Below are 20,686 nucleotides of genomic sequence, written 5' to 3'. Positions count from 1 at the left end.
TCCAGGTATTTCCCAAGTGTGTTTTGGCTTGTTGCTCTGTTTGCCTAGTTTTTTATGAATTGTAAATTATAAACATTTATTTATATATACTATTATATGTATATAGGCTATAGTACTAGCCAAACGTTTGGACACACTAACCCAGTTAGGTGTGTCTAAACATTTGAGGGTCCAAACTTTTGTCTGGTATTGTAGGCCTTTTGCTTTATTGCACAGGAGAGTGGGAGAAGACAGAAGAGAGTATTTGCCAAAAGAGCAGTCCGTCGGAATTGAACCCATGCCGCAGCAGTACATAGGCCACGCAATTTTACGGGTTAACATAATTGGGGCTTCGAGGCACAGTTAATGAACTGCATTTCAACCGTCTTGTTAGGAACGCTTGTTTTATCAGTAATAGGTCTTCTTGGGTAATTCATCGAAGCATCTGCAGGTCTGCTAAATATTGCAACCGTATAGAGAATTAGAGGTTTGGTTTGTGACATTGGGGATATTCTTGCCACGGCACGTTTCTTTTGGAATGTTTACAACTGGGACGGCGCTTGGTGACCGACCGCCCCTCATCCTGCAAAACGTTAACTCCATGACATCAAAGATTCTCTCTTTCAAGATCTTGCATGTTTAATCGTGGGCGTTTCGAGAAATACATGTTTTGCGTAGATCAATGGCCAGAACCAAAAAGGCTGTTTAATGACGCAATTATTTGAGCGCGCGGTGTACTGGATCGCTCTAGAAGGATTTCCCACGTTCTCAATTACCAAAAGCAGGCTGTGTTTTCTGGACCTGACAGATAAAACGTGACACGGACCTGATACAGGGTATCAACTTCTAAAGCTTCGCGCACAGTATTACAGACTAAACAAACCAAAAGGTTACGATGATATACCTTGTTTTACTTTTCCTACCGTATGTCTTCAGTGCTCGGAGTGAAGTAAGTGAAGTTTAAAAAAGTTATTTCTTAAAATGATTGCAGTTATTTCAGTGAATGCTACTGTTTGTAGAGGTATACCTATTTATGCATGCGTAATTTGGCAATATACTAACTTTGAATTCCTTTAAACTTATTTTTATCTTGAAATCCAGCGAATGGTACTCACAGGATATGAAACATTGAGTACGAGAAATTTGACCAGAGATATTAAAAAAGGTAATCATTCCTAATCACATCAAAAAAAGCATAATTGATTACACCGTTTAATGAGTAATCGTCCCTTACAGGCCTCAAATGTTTCTTTTATTGTATTTATTTGTATAAAATGTTGATTTAGTATTTTGTTTGTAAAATATTTTACACATTTGTACAATAAATACAGTCAACAGCTCAATGATAAAGACCTTGATAGAGTAGGTTTTCAGTATTATTCAGTTTGTGTTGGCAAGGGTCACATTAGATTTTCATAACTGAACCACGATTGGGTTTTCATGGGGTAGAATATAGTACTGAATTGTATTCTTATTACCTTCTATTGGGCCTCCCGGGTAATTTAATTTGATTGGGTCCTGGCTGGAACCCCTGTCCAAGTCAAAGCGTTCGTCTCTCATATTAATTGTCCCTTTTTTGCCAAAAGGTGCTTTTGATTTAGTGTTGGTATTGTGTTAATTTGAATATGGCTGTTAAAAAGATATTATGGGTAAAACACTAGATATTTCTTGAAGATAATATAGAATGTATGATGGGAATACAGTGCATTTGGAAAGTCTACACCAGTTTTTCCTTCACGGAAATGTAACAGACATTTTAACGCAAATTAACATTTTCCACATATCTACATACCATTCTCCACACTTTTTGAAAAAACATGATATGTTAATAATACAAACTGAAATGTAATATAGAAGTCTATGTCCCAGTTGTAAGAGACATCTTAAGTAATCTCAGATGTGCCCAATCATCTTCACCATCACACACACCAAGAAAACTGACGTCTGCCTGTGTTAAATGGTAGAGCTTTTAGACTTCAGGATCAATAATACAGTTTCTGTAGTTTCCCTCAGTTGGGTAGTGGACTGTAAAGCAGACAACCAACCATGAGCACCAAAGAGCTTTCAAAGAACAAGCAAAAAAGCTGTGGAAAGACACAGATCATGGGATGGTTATGATCCCACAAAGACCCTGTCTAGATCAGACTTTCACCTCAAACTACATCCACGTCACTCCGACATCCACGCCACTCCAAAAATCCACATCACTCCCACATCCACATCACTCCAACATCCACCTCACTCCCACATCCACGCCACTCCCACATCCATGCCAATCCCACATCCAAATCACTCCTACATCCACATCACTCCAACATCCACATCACTCCACATCCACATCACTCCAACATCCACATCACTCCACATCACTCCAAAATCCACATCACTCCCACATCCACATCACTCCAACATCCACGCCACTCCCACATCCAAATCACTCCCAATCCATGTCACTCCCATATCTATGTCACTCCAAGAGGCCAATGGGAACTTTGACGGCGTGACCAACATTCATGGCCAAGATTCATCCAAGTGTGACAGAAATATACCAATGTACAGTAGGGTGGTGAGAAGAAAGTCCCCCTGGAATGTAAGAAGTAGGAAAAAAAAGTACTCAGGAGGTCCTGTAGCCAAGTGGCATGGGGATGTGTCTAATCATAAGGCCTATTGTCAGCATAGACAGGAAAATGAATGCAGCGATGTACATAAAACTCCCTGAGAAACACCTACAGTGCTCTGAAAGCAAAGTGAAACTCAGAAGGAATTCTAACATTCAGCGTGACAATGACTCTGGGCTCACGACCAAAGCTACAGCGGCTAAGAAATAAACAGGCAAATGTCCTTAGATGGCCCAGCTGGATCTACGGTTCATAGTTTGAGCAGTTCAGTAAAAAATGTACGGATATTGTCAAATCTAGGTGTGCCAAGTTGGACCTGTCCCAACAGACTTCCAGCTGTAACTATTGCCAACGTTCTTTCCACCAAGAGTTAACTCAGAGGGGTGGAGACATACACAATGATGATATATGACACACAAGCAACATTCATCCTGATTGTTAAAACATAGTTTCCCTTATTTTGACTATTCTAATAAATGCAATAGATGGACAATGGATGAAGATACTGAAAATGTTAAATACATAATTACTAAATTATAGCACACTGAGCCTATTTTACAGGCAATGCCGGAAATTGGTAGTAACCTGCCGCAAAAGATTCCCTGCTGTAATTTTTGATAAAAGATGCTTATACCAAGACCGAACTCGGGGCTGGAGATCTGTTTGTTTATATTTCAGTTTTTTTTTTATTGTACTGACTAATTTGAACTCACAAAATATATGATGATTACCCTTAAAGTGTGAAGTATGGTGGTAGATAAAAATATGTCCTAATAAAAAAGTCTGAAATTCTAAGATACTGACACAATAAAATGGGAATCTGTTTAAGGTGGTGTAGACTCTCTGTAGGCACTATATGTGAATAATACAATAAGGTATATTGGGGTGTACTGATGATCAAATGTTTCTAATCCTGTTACTCTGGATCCAGTTCTAACAGTCGATGGGAAAGAATGTAAATTCCCCTTCCGTCAGGGAGGATCCATTCACCACCACTGCATCAGCATCAGCTCATCCAGATCTTGGTGAGCCCAGTATCACCCACATCCATGTCACCCCCACATCCACGTCACTTCTACATAGACACCACTCCTACATCTACGTCACTCCCACATCCACGGCACTCCCACATCCATGCTACCCCACATCCACGCCACTCCCACATCCATGTCACTCCTACATCTACATCACTCCCACATCCACGCCACTCCCACACCCATGTCACTCCTACATCTACATCACTCCCACATCCATGCCACTCCCACATCCATGCCACCCCACATCCACGCCACTCCCACATCCATGTCACTCCTACATCTACATCACTCCCACATCCACGCCACTCCCACATCCATGTCACCCCTACATCTACATCACTCCCACATCCACATCACTCCCACATCCACACCATTTCAACATTTACGGCACATCCACATCCACGTCACTCCTACATCCACGCCACTCCCACATCCACATCACTCCTACATCCACGCCACTCCCACATCCACATCACCCCCACATCCACGCCACCCCCACATCCACGCCACTCCCACATCCACGCCACTCCCACATCCACGCCACTCCCACATCCACATCACTCCCACATCCACGTCACTTCCACATCTGTGCCAATCCCACATCCACATTACTCCCAATCCACATCACTCCCACATCAACATCACTCCCAATCCACGTCACTCCCATAGCTATGTCACTCCAGTATCCAGTGTTTTGGAGACACAAGCAGTCTCTTGAAATCGCATACACTCAGCACAACATTGCCACACACTGCCATTACATGAAGCGGTAGGCTCACTCTTGTACAACTTCAAGGGTTTTCTAATCATTAACTGTGACGCGATACAAACACACACACACACACACACACGCTCAAATTTTATTTTGCTATCCTTGTGGGGACAGAACCCTAATCCAGAAATCCATGCTAATTCCTACTCAAACCTTAACCAGTAATGATTATCTCTAAAAGGATAATTTTCATCCAAACTAAGCCAGAGTTCACATTTCGTTCAGACCTGCCCAACATTTTATTTTTGTGGGGACCTTCTGTTCCCTCATGTACACGTAAATATACACACACATTGAACTATCTCTGTGGTGAGCAGAAAAAAATTATCCTTTCTTAAACCTAACACTAACCTCTATCTTTAAGCCTGAACTTAACCTAACACTAACCTCTATCTTTATGCCTGAACTTAACCTAACACTAACCTCTATCTTTATGCCTGAACTTAACCTAACACTAACCTCTATCTTTATGCCTGAACTTAACCTAACACTAACCTCTATCTTTATGCCTGAACTTAACCTAACACTAACCTCTATCTTTATGCCTGAACTTAACCTAACACTAACCTCTATCTTTTTGACTGAACTTAACATAACATTAACCTCAATATTTATGCCTGAACTTAACCTATCACTAACCTTAATCTTAACTTAACTCAACCCTAAAATCTACCCCTAACCCTTAATATCTACACCTAAAACATACCCCCATTCTGACACTAACCCTTGATTGTAGGTTTACCCAACTCCATAACACCAGCTTAAAATCTTGTGTGTTGTTGGGATAAAAATATTCAATGTATGAAAGAAAGAAAAAGTTGCAGTGGTCTCTTAATTCTTTCCGGAGCTGTATATACATATACAATTGTGACAGACTTTACATGTGTCAAATCTCACACATAGTGTGACACAGCAAGACTGGAAACAGTTTCTGTAGAATCTTGTATTGTCAAAACAACAAGTCATCATGAGTGAGACGGCAGTAGGTCAGCACAGACTGACGTGTGCCAGAATAAACGACTAACATGTAATTCAGCATTGCTTGTGCCCTCTCCTCAATTAGTAGCAATACTTGGTCATATTTTATTGTGAGGGCCTTTGGAGTGTGCGGTTTGTGGCCACTTACAACAGGAGCCACACTGAAAAATGTGATCTAATATGTACACGAAGATTTGGTTCTGGATAGATGGGTGGAGGAATCAATAATAAAACATTTTTGTGGTTACGTCATTTTTGTCAGAAAAGAAATGACAGAAGTGGCGAGCCATTAGAACTTAGTTTTTCAGCAAACTTGAAAAACAGTTGTTAAATATGGTATCAGTTACAAATCCATCCTGTGCCTTACTGGTCGGGAGATATTCAGGGATCTGAGGAATAAGGGTTTATTTGAGTATGTTCACATTTTTTTCCCCGGTAATTTTTTTTTGTCTCTTCGCTATCTGACACCTTGATCTTAATAGCGATGTTGAAACTGTTGCGTTGCGTTACAGGTATGCATTTTTATTTCCGTATCGTAGGTGTTCTCTCACACACAACTTTGACCAGGACTCTTTGTGGGGCTACTGTTCACCTGAGACCACTCAACCCAGGGGTAAGAGATCATATCTGTGGAGACAATGGACAATCATTTGACGTCTACAAAGTCTGCATTGTGCCTGCATATGAACATTATCTGTACAATCTTAAGTAAACATTTCATGCCATGTCTAGTAGTGGCAGTGGTCATTTTTCCACATTTTCAAAATACATTTTACCAGTAGTCCTGAAACTTCAAAGCAAAACGCACAAATGTTACATCATCTATTCAAATGCCACTTTGGTACAGTCTTATTTATTTTTCAGGGTTTTCACAAATATTGTTTCTTGTGTGTTTGTGTATCCAAAGACCTGTGTCAGGTGAATCCATGCCAAAATGGTGGCGTCTGCACTCAGGTCCCAAACCGACTATCGTTTGACTGCTCCTGTCCTAAGAGCTTCACCGGGAGGCTGTGCGATCAGAGTGAGCACTTTTCACCATCGTACCTTCAACAATATGGACTTGTGTTTCAAACCAGTTTCAATCAAACTGAAGCACGGATTAACATTTAGCTTACAGTCGAGTGGGGTTTCGCTCTAAATTCAAAAGTTATTTTTCCCAAGTGTGGGTGTGGCGAAGAAACTGGCGACCTCTGTGAGAAGCACCCTCAGTGCCTTGACCCGTACGCACATTGCTATTCTCAATGCCAGAACACCACAAAAGGCTGAGTGGTCCAACGCCTCAGTGACGGTACCCATCCTCTCATATTTCGTCCAACAACATTTATTTGTTCTGTTCTCCCCATTTGACAGGGAAGTGCTTTGAAACCATACACCTGAGATATTATGACAATGGAGAGTCCTGGGGGAGGATTCACCTTCGCAACGTGGAGCGGTGTACATGTGCAGACGGAGACATCTCCTGTGAGAGAGTCCCCTACATTGGTATGCCTTCTTTGATCTTTTGTTGCTTTAGCTGTAGCCACTCCTTGCCATGTCACCTTTTGTTAAAATGAGTGTGGAACCTCAGACTTGTGGGTTTTCCTCTGAGGGGCCTCTAAAACCCTATAAAAAAAACAAGAACATGTTCATGCACAGCGTGAGGATGGTCTTGTTTTCTTAATGGACGAATCACCTTCAGGTAACAGAACTTCTGGTAAAGAGTTGATTTCAGGTGATTTTGAGTATTTGGAAAGGATTTAAAAATGTGCTCACACACCCCAATTATTTCCATAGATTTATACGCCACTATTTCTTCCATATGAATTGTAGTTTTTTAAAATTTATTACTAAATGTTTTATAATTCAGTAATGCTAAAGTTTCAAATGGCAGCTTAAAGAAAAACTTGAATCCACGGTTCCGCTGTCTATTGTAAAATAGGGAAATCCGCGGTTTGCACTGTTTGGCAAGGTTGCCAGGCCTTGAGAAACTCCCACTGTACTTTTGAGGCCCCTCAGAACATTTAAGAAAAATCTTGCAGGCAAAAGAAAATCCTTTAGGTTTCCTTCCAGTAGAGATCCCAAAGGCAGGGCTGGCCTTCGGTTCGACTGTACTCGCCATGGTTACAAGTATAGCCTTGCTGTAGGCCTAGATAAAAAGACAGATTATATGACTCAACCTGAGTCGATAGCGGCCTCTGGGACACGCCCTAAAGTGCTTTATTCTCAATTGGGTATGTTTTAGAGGTATTCTAAGACTTGTTCTTACAGAATAGGCACTTTCCCGAGCCAGTGTTTTGTCATGGTGAATTTTCAAAAGGTTCCGCAAAACAAATACGATTTGAGGCAGAATTTTCTTGCTCATCTAGTTTTGTACAGCAGGAGAGTTTGTGCTTTCATGCCCCCCCCCCCCCCACCTTCCCAGGCCGTTTACAGCACACAAGCTTTATCCACTCACACTGCCCCCACAAGGTCACTCTAAGAACTACACGTAAAATCTGTTCCGGCTGTTCTCAATCTTCTCTTTTCCGGGACCAACTAATCAAAAGCTCCTGAGGACCACAGTTCGCATAGTACATTTTTTCTTTTACATAACATGTATTACTGCTCAAATTACATTTTATTAAAGTAATACAGACATATTATTATTATCATTAAACAAATGCATTGACTCAATGATACCATAATTATAACCCCTACAATTAGGAAGAAAATACTAAACAAAAAACAAACTAATTATTTTTTTGAAAACCACTGATCTACACCGGTGTCTGACTTAGATTGCTCCCACTCTACTTGTGCAACCATAAACACAAGCGCTTGGTAGAATGTAAGCAGTCTTTATCATGTGGGGTTTTGGTCTCAAGGCAGTGATGCAAGGCCAGTTCCGGTGTTTGTCATGCCGTGGTGTGACGCAGGACATGGTGGGAACGATCCCGGTGCTGTTGTTCGTCATGCTGAGTTATTGTGTAACCGTCCTCAGGCTGCAGCAAGAACCCCTGTGAGAACGACGGTGCCTGCCGGCTCCTCACTGCCACCAGGGAGGAGGTGTGTGCCTGCCGCGCTGGTTACAGTGGACCATACTGCCGTATTGGTGAGTCCCGCCTCTATATGCTAACGACGTTACATTTACATTGCTTAGGTTAGCTTAGCTTTAGCTTAGCATTACCGGTCTGACCCAGATGTCATACGATGACACAGCGAATACTTTTAATAGCGTTTATTTGACTCTGTGGCCACAGTCTAGACAAAAAACGTTTAGATTTTATAATATAAAACATGCTGACACACTCGGTCACACACACTGGCATAAATAAACAAACACAGCAGGCTGTGATATACGCGGTGTGAAGCGTGGCGTCTCATGCCCCCACATGTCTCGTTCAGCTCCCGGAGGCGGAGTGCTATGAAAACAAGTGGCACAGGCTGACGTGGCATGGTGTGCCCCGCCATCTCTGGTAACCCCTGTCAGAACTCCGACCTGTTGCGTATTGAACTCCCCACAGGCCTTGTAGGCAGTGCCCCCTTAGGGACATATGGGAAACACGCCGACTGCAGGTCTGTGTAGTATGTGCAGCGGTACCCGGTCTTGGTTGGTTTGTCTGTTCAGGATTTCATTGAACAACGTAGAGGTTTAGAGGACGCAGCTGGGAGAAAACACATCCGAGCATGAACACTGAGATCTAAATTATTTTGGAAGCATTTGAAGCATTTTCCCAGCAAATCCCAGGTGAACTCCTCTTCTCCATCCTTCCATCATTTGCGCCTGACCCCAAAGCTGATGGAATTAAAACGTTTGGAGGTTGTGGAGTCAGTTTAGAGCCTGCAGTGGGAGGGAGAGCCTTCCAGCGACATGTAAGCATGAGTGGAGTACAATCCCATAAGGCACCATGTTATTTTCGAGTTTGCACCATTTCACACGAGAGAATGGATAGGCATATCTAGATACAGTATACGACAGGTGCATTTGATGATCTGATTTCCTCATAATGAAATACCTCAAAATGTAATTGAGCTTATTGAGGTTAATTTCTTCTAAAATGACAGAAATACTTTGGAAAGTTGTCTTTCTTGCTAGCTCTACTTGTCAAATGGAATCTGAGTGCATCCCACATTTGATGGGTTCATTGATCCCCTCAACACACTCTGGAAGTCACCCTCTGAGTTTCATCAGCAATGTGTGACTACGGAGGCCGAGTTTAACCCCAATTGTATGCCCAACTCAATACCCAACTTAAAATGTTCATCCTATTCCCTAAGCAATAAGTATTTTTTCCACCCAGAAGGGGACGGCCAAAAACCTTTATAGGGACAGATTTATCGGTTTTTACTACCATTGTAGTGACATTTGGTCTTGACATATACACTTATCCCTAGATCTAGACGTAGCATCCAGATTGGCGAAGACATCTCCTGGGTGAACAGTGGCACTGATTTCTTCAGCTGCTTAACTGGTAGCTAGCATCTTCCCAGCATGAAAAGAGTGCAAGATACTTTGGTGCGAGCCAAGTACAGTGCTATATTTGGAAATCCTCAACAGTAGCTTAGCATCTTAGCTGCTCTTTGCTCAAAAGGCCTATTGGGAAGTTGTTAGCCTTACGGACAGATTAGCAGGAGCCATTTCTTTTGGAGGAATTAATTTGCTTTTGGGCCAAGCTTTGAGATGCACACAGTTCACATCTCGTTTATTTAACTCTATTAAAGGATGATATTTGTCCTCTGTGCCAAAATAAGTGGCCTGCTCCATGTAGTACGCTAAATTATTTTCAGATTAAACTGTGTCTCAAATTATAACTTTGGCAAACGTATTAACATTTTATCAGGAGCATCTTCAGCAAACTTCCAGCGACTGTACAAGGACAAAATGCGATGCTGGAGAGATGAAAGTTGCATAGAGAAAGCATGTAGGTCTTATTAAGTCCTGTGAGTGATAGAGGTGCTCCAGTTACCACAGCAAAACATAAGCCTGGGTCAAACAAAAGTAACTGTTAAAAGTAATACTCAGTTTTAAAGTTTCAGTGTGTTTTTCCTGCATGTACCTTAGTACATTCTCCATGTTTTGAATGCTAAATCCTCATAGGAACATCAGAGCGAGTTGCTACCATTACTAGTTGCTACCATTACCATTACTACCATCATTAATTTCCCCTTCACATGTCTCACCTGGGGCTTTGTCACTCTGAACAAATGAATCCTTTATCCTGATAGGCCAGGAAATCTTAGCTGGGAGTCACAGATTTCTAACAGTGCCACTCTGCTGAACACAGAGAGCGTGACCGAATGGGGAGATCGATCTGAGTCCCCCCGGGGGGTTCAGTAATTTGTGCTAGTAGTTCCTAGGGCAAACAGAGATCTGTTGGTCAGAATGAGTCCAAAACCACTGCTAGGTCGCCTTGTCTGGGTACTTAATGTTCAAGTTTAAAAAGTATTAGTGTTTTTTTTGTTGTTGTTCAGGATAGGAGAGTTGATCGCATCAACTTCCAGGGTCAACTTATAGATGCGTGTCCTCCGACCTTCTGGTTCGTATCGCGCAGCTCACTCAACTAGGAAGCCTAGACCGGAATCCTGCGTCAGTAGAAGCTAATTATCCCAATCTACTACCTTGATTGAGCTTACAGGCACCCAAGCCTCCACAGGGAGTCGCTAGAGCTCGATGGGGAAGTGTGACCATATCTGATTGCTAACTCTCCAAATCTGGAAGGCGCTAGGCCGTCGCACTGCATTCCACGGGACCTGATGGCCAATCTGTGAGCAGGAATCCAACCCTGACATTGCTTTCATTATATTTTTTACACAACCGGTCTGAGAGAACAAAGGGGTTCTCTCAGATTGCCATGACCATTTTCCATTTATCGTAACAGTTTCTCTTCAAGAAATGAACTTAGATTATATGAATAACCTTGATATCGCACCTTGTTTAAAGAATTGGTTAATTATACCTTCGTAGATGAAGATGACTTTATAATACAGAGTTCAGTTTAATGTCTCCTATGAATCTGAACTGTTTCCAATGAACCATTTTATAGAGCTCTGCAAGTCTCTTTGATCCGTGAGAGGCTTTGTCCTTTATCATGGGTGAAATATGCATTTTGCAGTCTTCAATTTGTGCTACATTAAAACCACGGCTGTGTTATTATGAGTTACCAAGAGGTTGACATGTTTTATTTTATCCCGCCAACTGCTGCATCTCATGTAAGTGGGACTGAATAGTCTCTTTATATTCCTTCCAAAAATGTTGTTCTCTGCTTTCACAGAACATTGACAAAACCCATGACACTACGGCTTTGTAAAATTCAAAGCCCTCCGCTAATTCAAAGTACTCTGCATAATTAATTAAAATGTGCTCTCAGTTTAATACAGAACATGTCCCTATAACCGATTAAAAGAAGATTAATGGATTTATACAGCACACGCCCATGTGCCACAGAAGAGACTGTTCTTACTTGATATAGGCACTGTTTATAGAAAGTTCACATAATATCTTGACACAGATGGCTTTATCTTTGAATATGATTTTAATCTGAATAGCTAGAAATTGATTGGATAAGATATGGAAGTTTAGGCATTCAGTTTAAACATGTCAAACCAAGTGTTGTAGATTGTTTTAGTGGTAATTACAAATCTGGCTCTTGTTAATATATCGATGCCATGATGAAATGGGTATGCACAGAAAGCACATTCCTTCATTGAATGGTCATTGATGAGTGGGACATTGTATTATTTTCTGAGTGCCTGACATTACGTTATTGAGACTATACTTGGTGCTTTCTGTTAAACAACTGTGTCTGTTGCTTTTCTTTTCAGGGGAAAATTATTCCCCCCCAAAATTTCCAAAATGATAAGAAGAGGTAAATGTATTAACTTTGGATAAAATATGCCATTAGTCATTACTCCAAACATGGCCAAATGATTGTTGGAACTACACTGTAAAAGAAAGAGGAAATAAAAATAAAGATCATGATAAAAGTGGATGCAACACCATCTCAAACTTAATTCACCCAAAACCATAAAAAAAATAATGCCATGGATTTTTGCAGTAAGGTCTTGCTAGGCTCTCCCAGCAGGGAATACATATCAGATTTCTTCCTAATTCTCGAAATATGGGGTGTCAGTTTGTGCATTTTCATAACCAGCTGCGACTTACATGTGAGTTAATTCAAAATATATTTTTTAATATACAGCTCTAGAAAAAATTCAGAGAAACTGCACCTTTTTCTTTCCTTTCCAAAAAAGTTGAAAAGGAAAGTTTTGAGTGAGGAACAGAAGCGTTCAATTTGCAGTGGTCTCTTAATTTGAACCTTCTGTTCAAATTAAGGAAAGAAAAAGGTGCAGTGGTCTAGTAGTAGTAGTAGTGGTGATAGTGATGGTTGTAGTGGTGATAGTGATGGTTGTAGTAGGAGTAGTGGTAGTAGTGGTGATAGTAATGGTTGTAGTTGGAGTAGCGGTGGTGATAGTGATGGTTGTAGTAGGTGTAGTGGTAGTAGTGGTGATAGTGATGGTTGTAGTTGGAGTAGCGGTGGTGATAGTGATGGTTGTAGTAGGTGTAGTGGTAGTAGTGGTGATAGTGATGGTTGTAGTTGGAGTAGCGGTGGTGATAGTGATGGTTGTAGTAGGTGTAGTGGTAGTAGTGGTGATAGTGATGGTTGTAGTTGGAGTAGCGGTGGTGATAGTGATGGTTGTCGTGGGAGTAGTGGTAGTAGTGGTGATAGTAATGGTTGTAGTTGGAGTAGCGGTGGTGATAGTGATGGTTGTAGTAGGAGTAATGGTAGTAGTGGTGATAGTTGTTTGTGGTAGGAGTAGTGGTGATAGTGATGGTTGTGGTAGGAATAGTGTTAGTAGTGGTGATAGTGATGGTTGTAGTAGAAGTAATGGTAGTGGTGGTAATAGTGATGGTTGTAGTAGAAGTAAAGGTAGTGGTGGTAATAGTGATGGTTGTAGTAGAAGTAATGGTAGTGGTGGTAATAGTGATGGTTGTAGTAGGAGTAATGGTAGTGGTGGTAATAGTGATGGTTGTAGTAGGAGTAATGGTAGTGGTGGTAATAGTGATGGTTGTAGTAGGAGTAATGGTAGTGGTGGTAATAGTGATGGTTGTAGTAGGAGTAATGGTAGTGGTGGTAATAGTGATGGTTGTAGTAGGAGTAATGGTAGTGGTGGTAATAGTGATGGTTGTAGTAGAAGTAATGGTAGTGGTGGTAATAGTGATGGTTGTAGTAGAAGTAATGGTAGTGGTGGTAATAGTGATGGTTGTAGTAGGAGTAATGGTAGTGGTGGTAATAGTGATGGTTGTAGTAGGAGTAATGGTAGTGATGGTAATAGTGATGGTTGTAGTAGGAGTAATGGTAGTGGTGGGGGTGATAGCGGTGTAGTAATAATAATATGGAATCAGAAAGAGTTTTATTGCCAAGTAAGTTTAACAACAAACTAGGAATTTGTTCTGGTCCGTTGATGCAGCAATTTTGTACAAATGAAATAAAAACAAATAAGAGTAGTGGACTGAACATAAAAACAGTACACTGAACATTAATAAAATACAAAAAAATATACTACAAATGATGTAAGGTGCAAGATTTGTCCAGTTGAGGGTTGTGTGTATGTGGGGAGGGGTTATATATATTATCCAGTTGAGGGTTGTGTGTATGTGGGGAGGGGTTATATATATTATCCAGTTGAGGGTTGTGTGTGTATGTGGGGAGGGGTTATATATATTATCCAGTTGAGGGTTGTGTGTCTATGTGGGGAGGGGTTATATATATTATCCAGTTGAGGGTTGTGTGTCTATGTGGGGAGGGGTTATATATATTATCCAGTTGAGGGTTGTGTGTCTATGTGGGGAGGGGTTATATATATTATCCAGTTGAGGGTTGTGTGTCTATGTGGGGAGCGGGCCGATGTCAGTTTGGCTTGTTCATGAGGACTACTGCTGTAGGAAAGAAACTGTTCTTGTGGCGGGAGGTTTTGGTCCTGATAGTCCTCAGCCTTCTGCTATTGGGCAGGGTTCTGAATAGTCCACTTCCACGGTGAGCAGGATCCGCCCTAATCTCTGCTGCTCGCCTCTTGAACTTTTTCAGCTGCTGCAGGAAGTTCATCCTCTGCTGAGCTTTCTTTGTAAGCGAGGTGATGTTCACGTCCCACTTGAGGTCCTGGGTGATGGTGATGCCCAGAAAGCGAAAGGACTCCACAGAGTTGACTGGGGAGCCACCCAGGGCAATGGGGGGGGGGGGGGGGCAGCTGGGTTTCTCCTGAGGTCCACTGTCATCTCCACAGTCTTTAGGGCATTGAGCACCAGGTTGTTCTGACTGCACCAGGACACCAGATGGTCAAACCCCCACCTGTAAGCAGACTTCACCCTCATCAGAGATAAGTCTGATGAGGGTGGTGTCATCCGCAAACTTCAGGAGCTTGACAGAGTGGTGACTGGAGGTGCAGCTGTTGGTGCAAAGGGAGAAGAGTAAGGGGGACAGGACGCAACCTTGAGGGGAGCCAGTGCTGATGGTCAGGGGGTCCGACAAGAGCTTCCCCTGCCTCATGTATAGTAATACCTGTCACAATTTACCTAGTAAAAGGGCAGTGTAAAAAGACAAAAAGAGTGTCCCTATCACAGCTTGTAAACTAAATCAGTTTCTGACGTAAACTAGTCCTAAATGCTTATGGGTGTGTCCCCTCAGATTCCTCACAGAGAGTGGTGGTGCCGCTGCTGCCACTCAACTCCCCCGCCGAAACCAGCCCAGCTGATCAGGCCAAGCCAGCCAAGAAGCCTGTGTGCGGGAAGAGGCACAACAGGATCATTCCGGGGCCCATGGGGCGCATCCTGGGCGGCATCTCTGCCCAGCACGGCAGCCACCCCTGGATGGCGGCCATCTACATAGGCGTTGACAGCTTTTGCGCGGGCACCCTGGTGGCCTCCTGTTGGGTGGTGTCCGCCGCCCACTGCTTCTTCCGCAGGTACTGTGGAAATGGAGGGACCTCGGGGCCACACAGCTGCTTGGGGCGTCCGTTTCTGTTTGTTCTTTTGTCACCTGTTGGTGTTTTAGGACGTTGTGAGTCACCTGTATAGTGCAACGCTCCTTTCTACGAGAGGCTGTTGTTTCTGTTGGTACTATATGTCGGCCTGCCTGAGCATAGAAATAGAATAGAGAGCCGACGCTACTTTCCATTTTGGAAGTACTCCCGGTTAGAACCGTGGAACTTTTGGTCCCGGTTAGAACCATGGAACCCCGAAAGCTCTTAAGCAAGAAGCTTTGTGTCGTAAAAAGGTAACGCCATTGTGTTTGAAGCACAGTTGTGAGACAAAATTACAATGATGTGTGTTTGTCCTCAGCCCCCTTGTGTCAAAGATTCGTGTGATTTTGGGCCAGCATGAGTTCAACGTAACAACCCCTGACACCAGGACCTTTGGAGTGGAAAAGTACATCTTTCCAAAGAGTTTCTCTGTCTACAATCCAACTCTCCATGACATTGGTAATCTACTGGCACACTCCTATTTACACCCGCTGATTAGTACACACACGCAAACATTCATACACAGTTTATGTTATAGCACACGCTCGTATACTCACTTGTGTATTCCTGTGTTTACAGCATACTCCCCTACACACACAAACGCACACACCCAACACAAACAAACAAACACACATCCCTAGTCTGTCTGCATGTGGCGCACATTCGTAGTCACAGCTGTGTATCTTGGAACAGCTGTCTCCAATGTAAAGACCCACACACACACACACACAAATAGACACTTGGGTGAGAGGATCTGAACATCTGTGTCCATTCAAAAGAAAAATATTTTCGTCCGTCCCAATTTCCCTATTTTAGGAGAGCTGTTTTCTGAGCTCATCGGCATTACAGACATTGTCCAACAGCACAGAAATCTTTTTTGGGATTCAACGAGTCAGCAGTTTAAATCATTAGAACACTACATTCTACATCCTACATCCTACAACTTTCTGTAACTTAGTTCTATAACTTGTAATCCAGGGGTTTCATGGAAATCTGTTTTTGGGGTATTCTTTCTCTTTTTAAGATATACTGTATTTTTGGACATTTTACGCTTAGTTCGACAGGAAAATGGTTAATAATTTTCAGCTGCTTGAGCATTGAGTTGACAGTAGAATGATGCTTTATCGACATGTTTTTAACTCCGTCAGAGTGTTTTGTTTGTTTTTACTGCCGAAAGCTTGATGGTTGGAAATTCTAAGTACCTAATATATCTCTTTAAGCAAGGCACTTTCTTTTATTTTTTTATATATATTTTAAAATCATAACATTACCTCTGGTGCCACAGCTTGTCAATCAAAATGTGTATTTTATAATAACGAACATTAAGATTGTATTGATTTTCAAGCATTGCTGAAAGGACACTGGCGCTCAATTTACATATAAAGTTAAAACATACAACACAAGCTATCGGCTAATCCTTTCCTGTTTTATGATGTGAATGGTTCTATTTCAACAGTTCTGTTAAAACTGAAGAAGAAGAATGGCCGCTGTGTGAAAAAAAACAAGTTTATACGGCCAATCTGCCTGCCGGATAAAGACATGATCTTCCCAGACCACTACTGCTGTCAGATTTCAGGCTGGGGACACAAGTACGAGAGTAAGTTAAAACAGTCTTTTGATACATCCAGTGCCTCTTAATGTGCCCCCCCCCCCCACACACACACACACACTCATTCAGAGGCACTGGATGTATCAAAAGACGGTTTTGTCTGTTTTGAATGTCTTGAATGTCTTCATATTGCCTTCCTACAACTACAATATAACATTTCAAACTGGCCATTAAAGTGCATATCCAATCGTGTGTGCAAACGGTATTCTGTGGGTTTGTCCTGTCGGACCTCTAGACTGTGGGAGTAAATCCCAATCCCAATGTCTGCTCTTCTCTTGTTTTTCAAAGAGCAGAATCAATACAACAACTTGCAGGAGGCTGGAGTGCGGATCGTCCCATTCAAGACGTGCACTAAGCCTGAAGTCTACGGCAACCACGTGACACCGAACATGGTCTGTGCCGGCATCAACCGATGTGTGGACGCCTGCCAGGTACCGATTTCCAGGCGCACACACCTCAGTCGCTGCGTTTGCACTTACAACCCTTAAACAATGTCGCCTAGTTGTTGGCTGTCAAAACAACACTCGCCTTTAAGCCGGTGTCGATCTATGTCCCGTTCTGATCCGATCCCACATCGTCAGAAGTGTTGAAACGGGGATGAATGCCCCAAGCTGACATTTGGCCAACGTTGGCGCTTTTTCCTTACGGTAACCTTCAACAATAACCTTTACTCTAACTTCTACACTAGCGACACTGACTTGATTCTTACCTAACCGTAACCCTTTACCCTTGCCGTTTTAGGATTGAACAGAAATTGAATGATTACGGGGTTGGAATGCGAGCTCTGCCCCCCCCTATCTATTAAGTCAAAACGACCACATTCATTTCTGCCTTCAGGGCGAATCAGCCTCCAGAAAACATGTTCAGGTTAAGTAAAACCCCCAGTCCCCAACATCTCAAGTGACTTAACATCCTCACCTCAGCTAACGAGCGAAAAGAAGATGTCCTAGGTTGGTCTTGCGGTCTAAGCTGCTGCATTTCAGAATTGACCGAAAATATCGAGACGTCCGGGACATATCAGCCACTTTAAGTGTGTACTGGTGGTGGGACTGTGTCCTCAGCAGGAAACATTTGGGTATTATATCCTGCGCCCCGGCATTGCTTTATGTCATGCAAGTCTCAATTTAGGTGAACCTATTTTCACAAACTCTTATAAAGTGAGTGTTAAACAACAAGTTTATACATAAAGTATTCATACTCCTTTGCTTTCTTCCTGTTTTGTTGTAACATACTTCATTTATAATTTATTTTTAAAAAGTTGCCATCAATCTACACGCAAAAACTAAGCAAATACACATTTTTGGAAATGTGTGCCAACTGAAATATCTTTGTATGTCCATGATTATTCAGACCATTTGGGCTATTCAAAATGAAAATAAATGCAATTTCCTTAATTGTAAATGATTACAAGATAATTTCAGATTGACTTGGGATTGGTCTAGCCTTCAATAAAGATGAGAAGTGTCTGGTTTGGCATTAATCATATGGTTTTGTGTTAACACGTCATGCCGAAATCAAAAGACCTATCCAAGGCTCTCAGAATAAAGATTATTGGTGCCCTTAAGTCTGGGAGAGGTTACAATAATTTCCAAGCAATTCGAAGTACATAATTCCACTGTACGACAGATCAGCTACAGATGGATAAATGTCCAAACCACCAGCAATATGCATAGAACAGGTTGTCCCACCAAATACAGCCCAAGAGCGGACTGAAAGATGTTTAATAAAGTCTCTAAGAACCTCAGGTCAACATCTATAGCTCTACAGGCCTCAATCAATTTCAAGGTGCATAAGTCAACTGTCAGAAAGAGGCTGCACATACACGGCCTACATGGGAGGTCAGGAATGAAAAAGCCTCTGGTCTCAAAATAGAATATCCAGAAATGACTGACAACACCTGGGTAAAGACCAGAAGCAGTACTGCGAGGAGTGGGCAAACATTTCTCTGAGTGGACCTCCATCCATCAGGCCTTTAAGTTAGAGTGACTAGACTAGATGACTGGGTCCATTCGTGAGCTGAAGGCATTTGACTTGGGATACAGGTGTGTATTGACTGTGCAAAGGAACCGCTGGGGTATTTTAGCTTCAGCATTGCATGGTCTCCAGCTGCTTTCTCTTTAGTCCATCTTTTCTTTGCTAATCTCCCACCTTGTTTATACGTGGCGTTGTATTAGAACACATATTCACTGTAGGTTGAATGCAACTGTTTCAAGGAGATGACTCACTCTGTGTGTGTGTGTGTGTTTGTGTTAAATATGCTTGTTCCACAAAGGGTGACTCAGGAGGCCCCCTAGCCTGTGCAAAGGATGATGTCAGCTTCCTGTATGGTGTCATCAGCTGGGGCGAAGGCTGTGGAAATACTGGGAAGCCTGGCGTCTACACCAAAGTTGTTAACTATGTGAACTGGATCAACACAATTATTAAGCGCAAGCCCAAGACTGAATAAAAGGACATTTCACTTTATCTGCAACCCTGTTTCCAGAAAAGTTGTGACGCTGTGTAAAATGTAAATAAAAACAGAATGCAATGATGTGCAAATAATTGAAACCCTATATTCAACAGAAAATAGTACAATGACAACATATGAAATGTTGAAACTGAGAGATGTTATTGTTTCTTGAAAAATATATGTCCGCTTTGAATTTGATGCCAACAACACTTTTCAAAAAAACTGGGACAGGGGCAACAAAATCAATCAATCAATCAAATGTATTTATAAAGCCCTTTTTACATCAACAGTTGTCACAAAGTGCTTTTACAAAACACCCTGCCTTAAACCCCAAGGAGCAAACAACAGTAGTGTTGAATTTCAGTGGCTAGGAAAAACTCCCTAAGAAGGCTGTAATTGTAATAATTAATAAATGCATGTGGGCTGAGTCCAGAGTCTATTTAAACTTAGTCCAGGTCGGAAGCATGACCAGCTGGACAGGGACGGGGGGGGAGGTGTCAGCACAGTGGCAGCTGAAATCGTCAGGTATCGTCTTGATCTGCAACACAACCAGGAGGACTTTGGACAGGGACAGCAACGGGTCTTTCAAGCCTGGTACTCCTCAGGTGTGGGCCAAGACCTCATGTCCACCTAAGTTTAAAATGGCAGAAGACAGGGAACATTTAGAAAATGCCTTCCTTATATCTACAAGGATTTATAGTGAAGAAGATACTGGCCCTACTCCCCTAGCACAATAATATAGCAGCGTAAGACCATGGGACTGAGACAGGGGGGTCCAGTGACACTGTGGCCCTATCCGGGGGAGGCCCCAGACAGGGCCCAAAAGGCAGGAAATAAATCCAAAAAAGACAAAAGACTGGAAAAGTTATGTAATCCTAAAAACACATCCTGGTGGAACATTTCGTAACTAATTAGGTTACTTGGCAACAGTTCAGTAACATGATTGGGTATAAAAAGAGCATCCCAGAGAGGATGAGGTTTTCAGAAGTAAAGACAGGGAGGGGTTCACCACTCTGTGAAAGACTGCGCAGGCAGCACATTGCTGCATCCACAAATGCAAATTAAAACTACCATGCAATGAAGAAACCATGAACAAGATCCATAAACGCTGCTCATTTAAGATGGACTGAGGCAACTGTTCTGTGTTCTGACAAAATATTTTTGGGTATCATGGACGCTACGTCCTCTGGGCTAAAGAGGAGAGGGACCATAACTGGCTTGTAATCAGTACCAAGTTAAAATTTTTTACTGTGTGAAATTGAAAAGCCA

At 42.2% G+C, this 20,686-nt stretch overlaps 1 protein-coding gene across 3 annotated transcripts; it reads left to right on the top strand.

Moving 5' to 3' along the window:
• Positions 1 to 530: 530 nt before the first annotated feature.
• Positions 531 to 19,416, top strand: LOC105020658 (hepatocyte growth factor activator). 3 transcript variants are annotated; one of them, XR_002196090.3, is made up of 12 exons: positions 531 to 928; positions 1,081 to 1,144; positions 3,529 to 3,622; positions 5,924 to 5,997; positions 6,292 to 6,405; positions 6,735 to 6,866; positions 8,344 to 8,454; positions 15,026 to 15,302; positions 15,679 to 15,818; positions 16,816 to 16,948; positions 17,262 to 17,399; positions 19,241 to 19,327. XR_002196090.3 is itself a non-coding variant. In XM_010887854.3 (12 exons), the coding sequence occupies exons 1-12, from the start codon at positions 875 to 877 to the stop codon at positions 19,412 to 19,414; spliced, it is 1,518 nt and encodes a 505-aa protein (XP_010886156.1). In that variant the 5' UTR covers positions 538 to 874; the 3' UTR covers positions 19,415 to 19,416. The 3 variants fall into 3 exon arrangements, 1 of the variants encoding a protein (XP_010886156.1); XR_004575344.1 differs by having other exon boundaries at positions 17,257 to 17,399; XM_010887854.3 differs by having other exon boundaries at positions 538 to 928; positions 16,816 to 16,956; positions 17,257 to 17,399; positions 19,241 to 19,416.
• The last annotated feature ends 1,270 nt before the right edge of the window (positions 19,417 to 20,686 follow it).

This window comes from Esox lucius, chromosome 24, assembly GCF_011004845.1.
Source record: "Esox lucius isolate fEsoLuc1 chromosome 24, fEsoLuc1.pri, whole genome shotgun sequence".
Lineage (NCBI taxonomy): Eukaryota > Metazoa > Chordata > Actinopteri > Esociformes > Esocidae > Esox > Esox lucius.
The sequence above is the reverse complement of the archived record's forward strand: the minus strand, read 5'-3'. Positions and strand labels throughout refer to the sequence as shown.

Bases quoted from the DNA above. Each gene is read 5' to 3' on its own strand.
- LOC105020658 (XM_010887854.3), top strand. From the start codon at position 875: ATGATATACCTTGTTTTACTTTTCCTACCGTATGTCTTCAGTGCTCGG. The intron at 6,867-8,343 runs GTATGCCTTCTT...AACCGTCCTCAG, and splicing joins TGAGAGAGTCCCCTACATTG to GCTGCAGCAAGAACCCCTGT. The intron at 16,957-17,256 runs GTAAGTTAAAAC...TGTTTTTCAAAG, and splicing joins CTGGGGACACAAGTACGAGA to AGCAGAATCAATACAACAAC.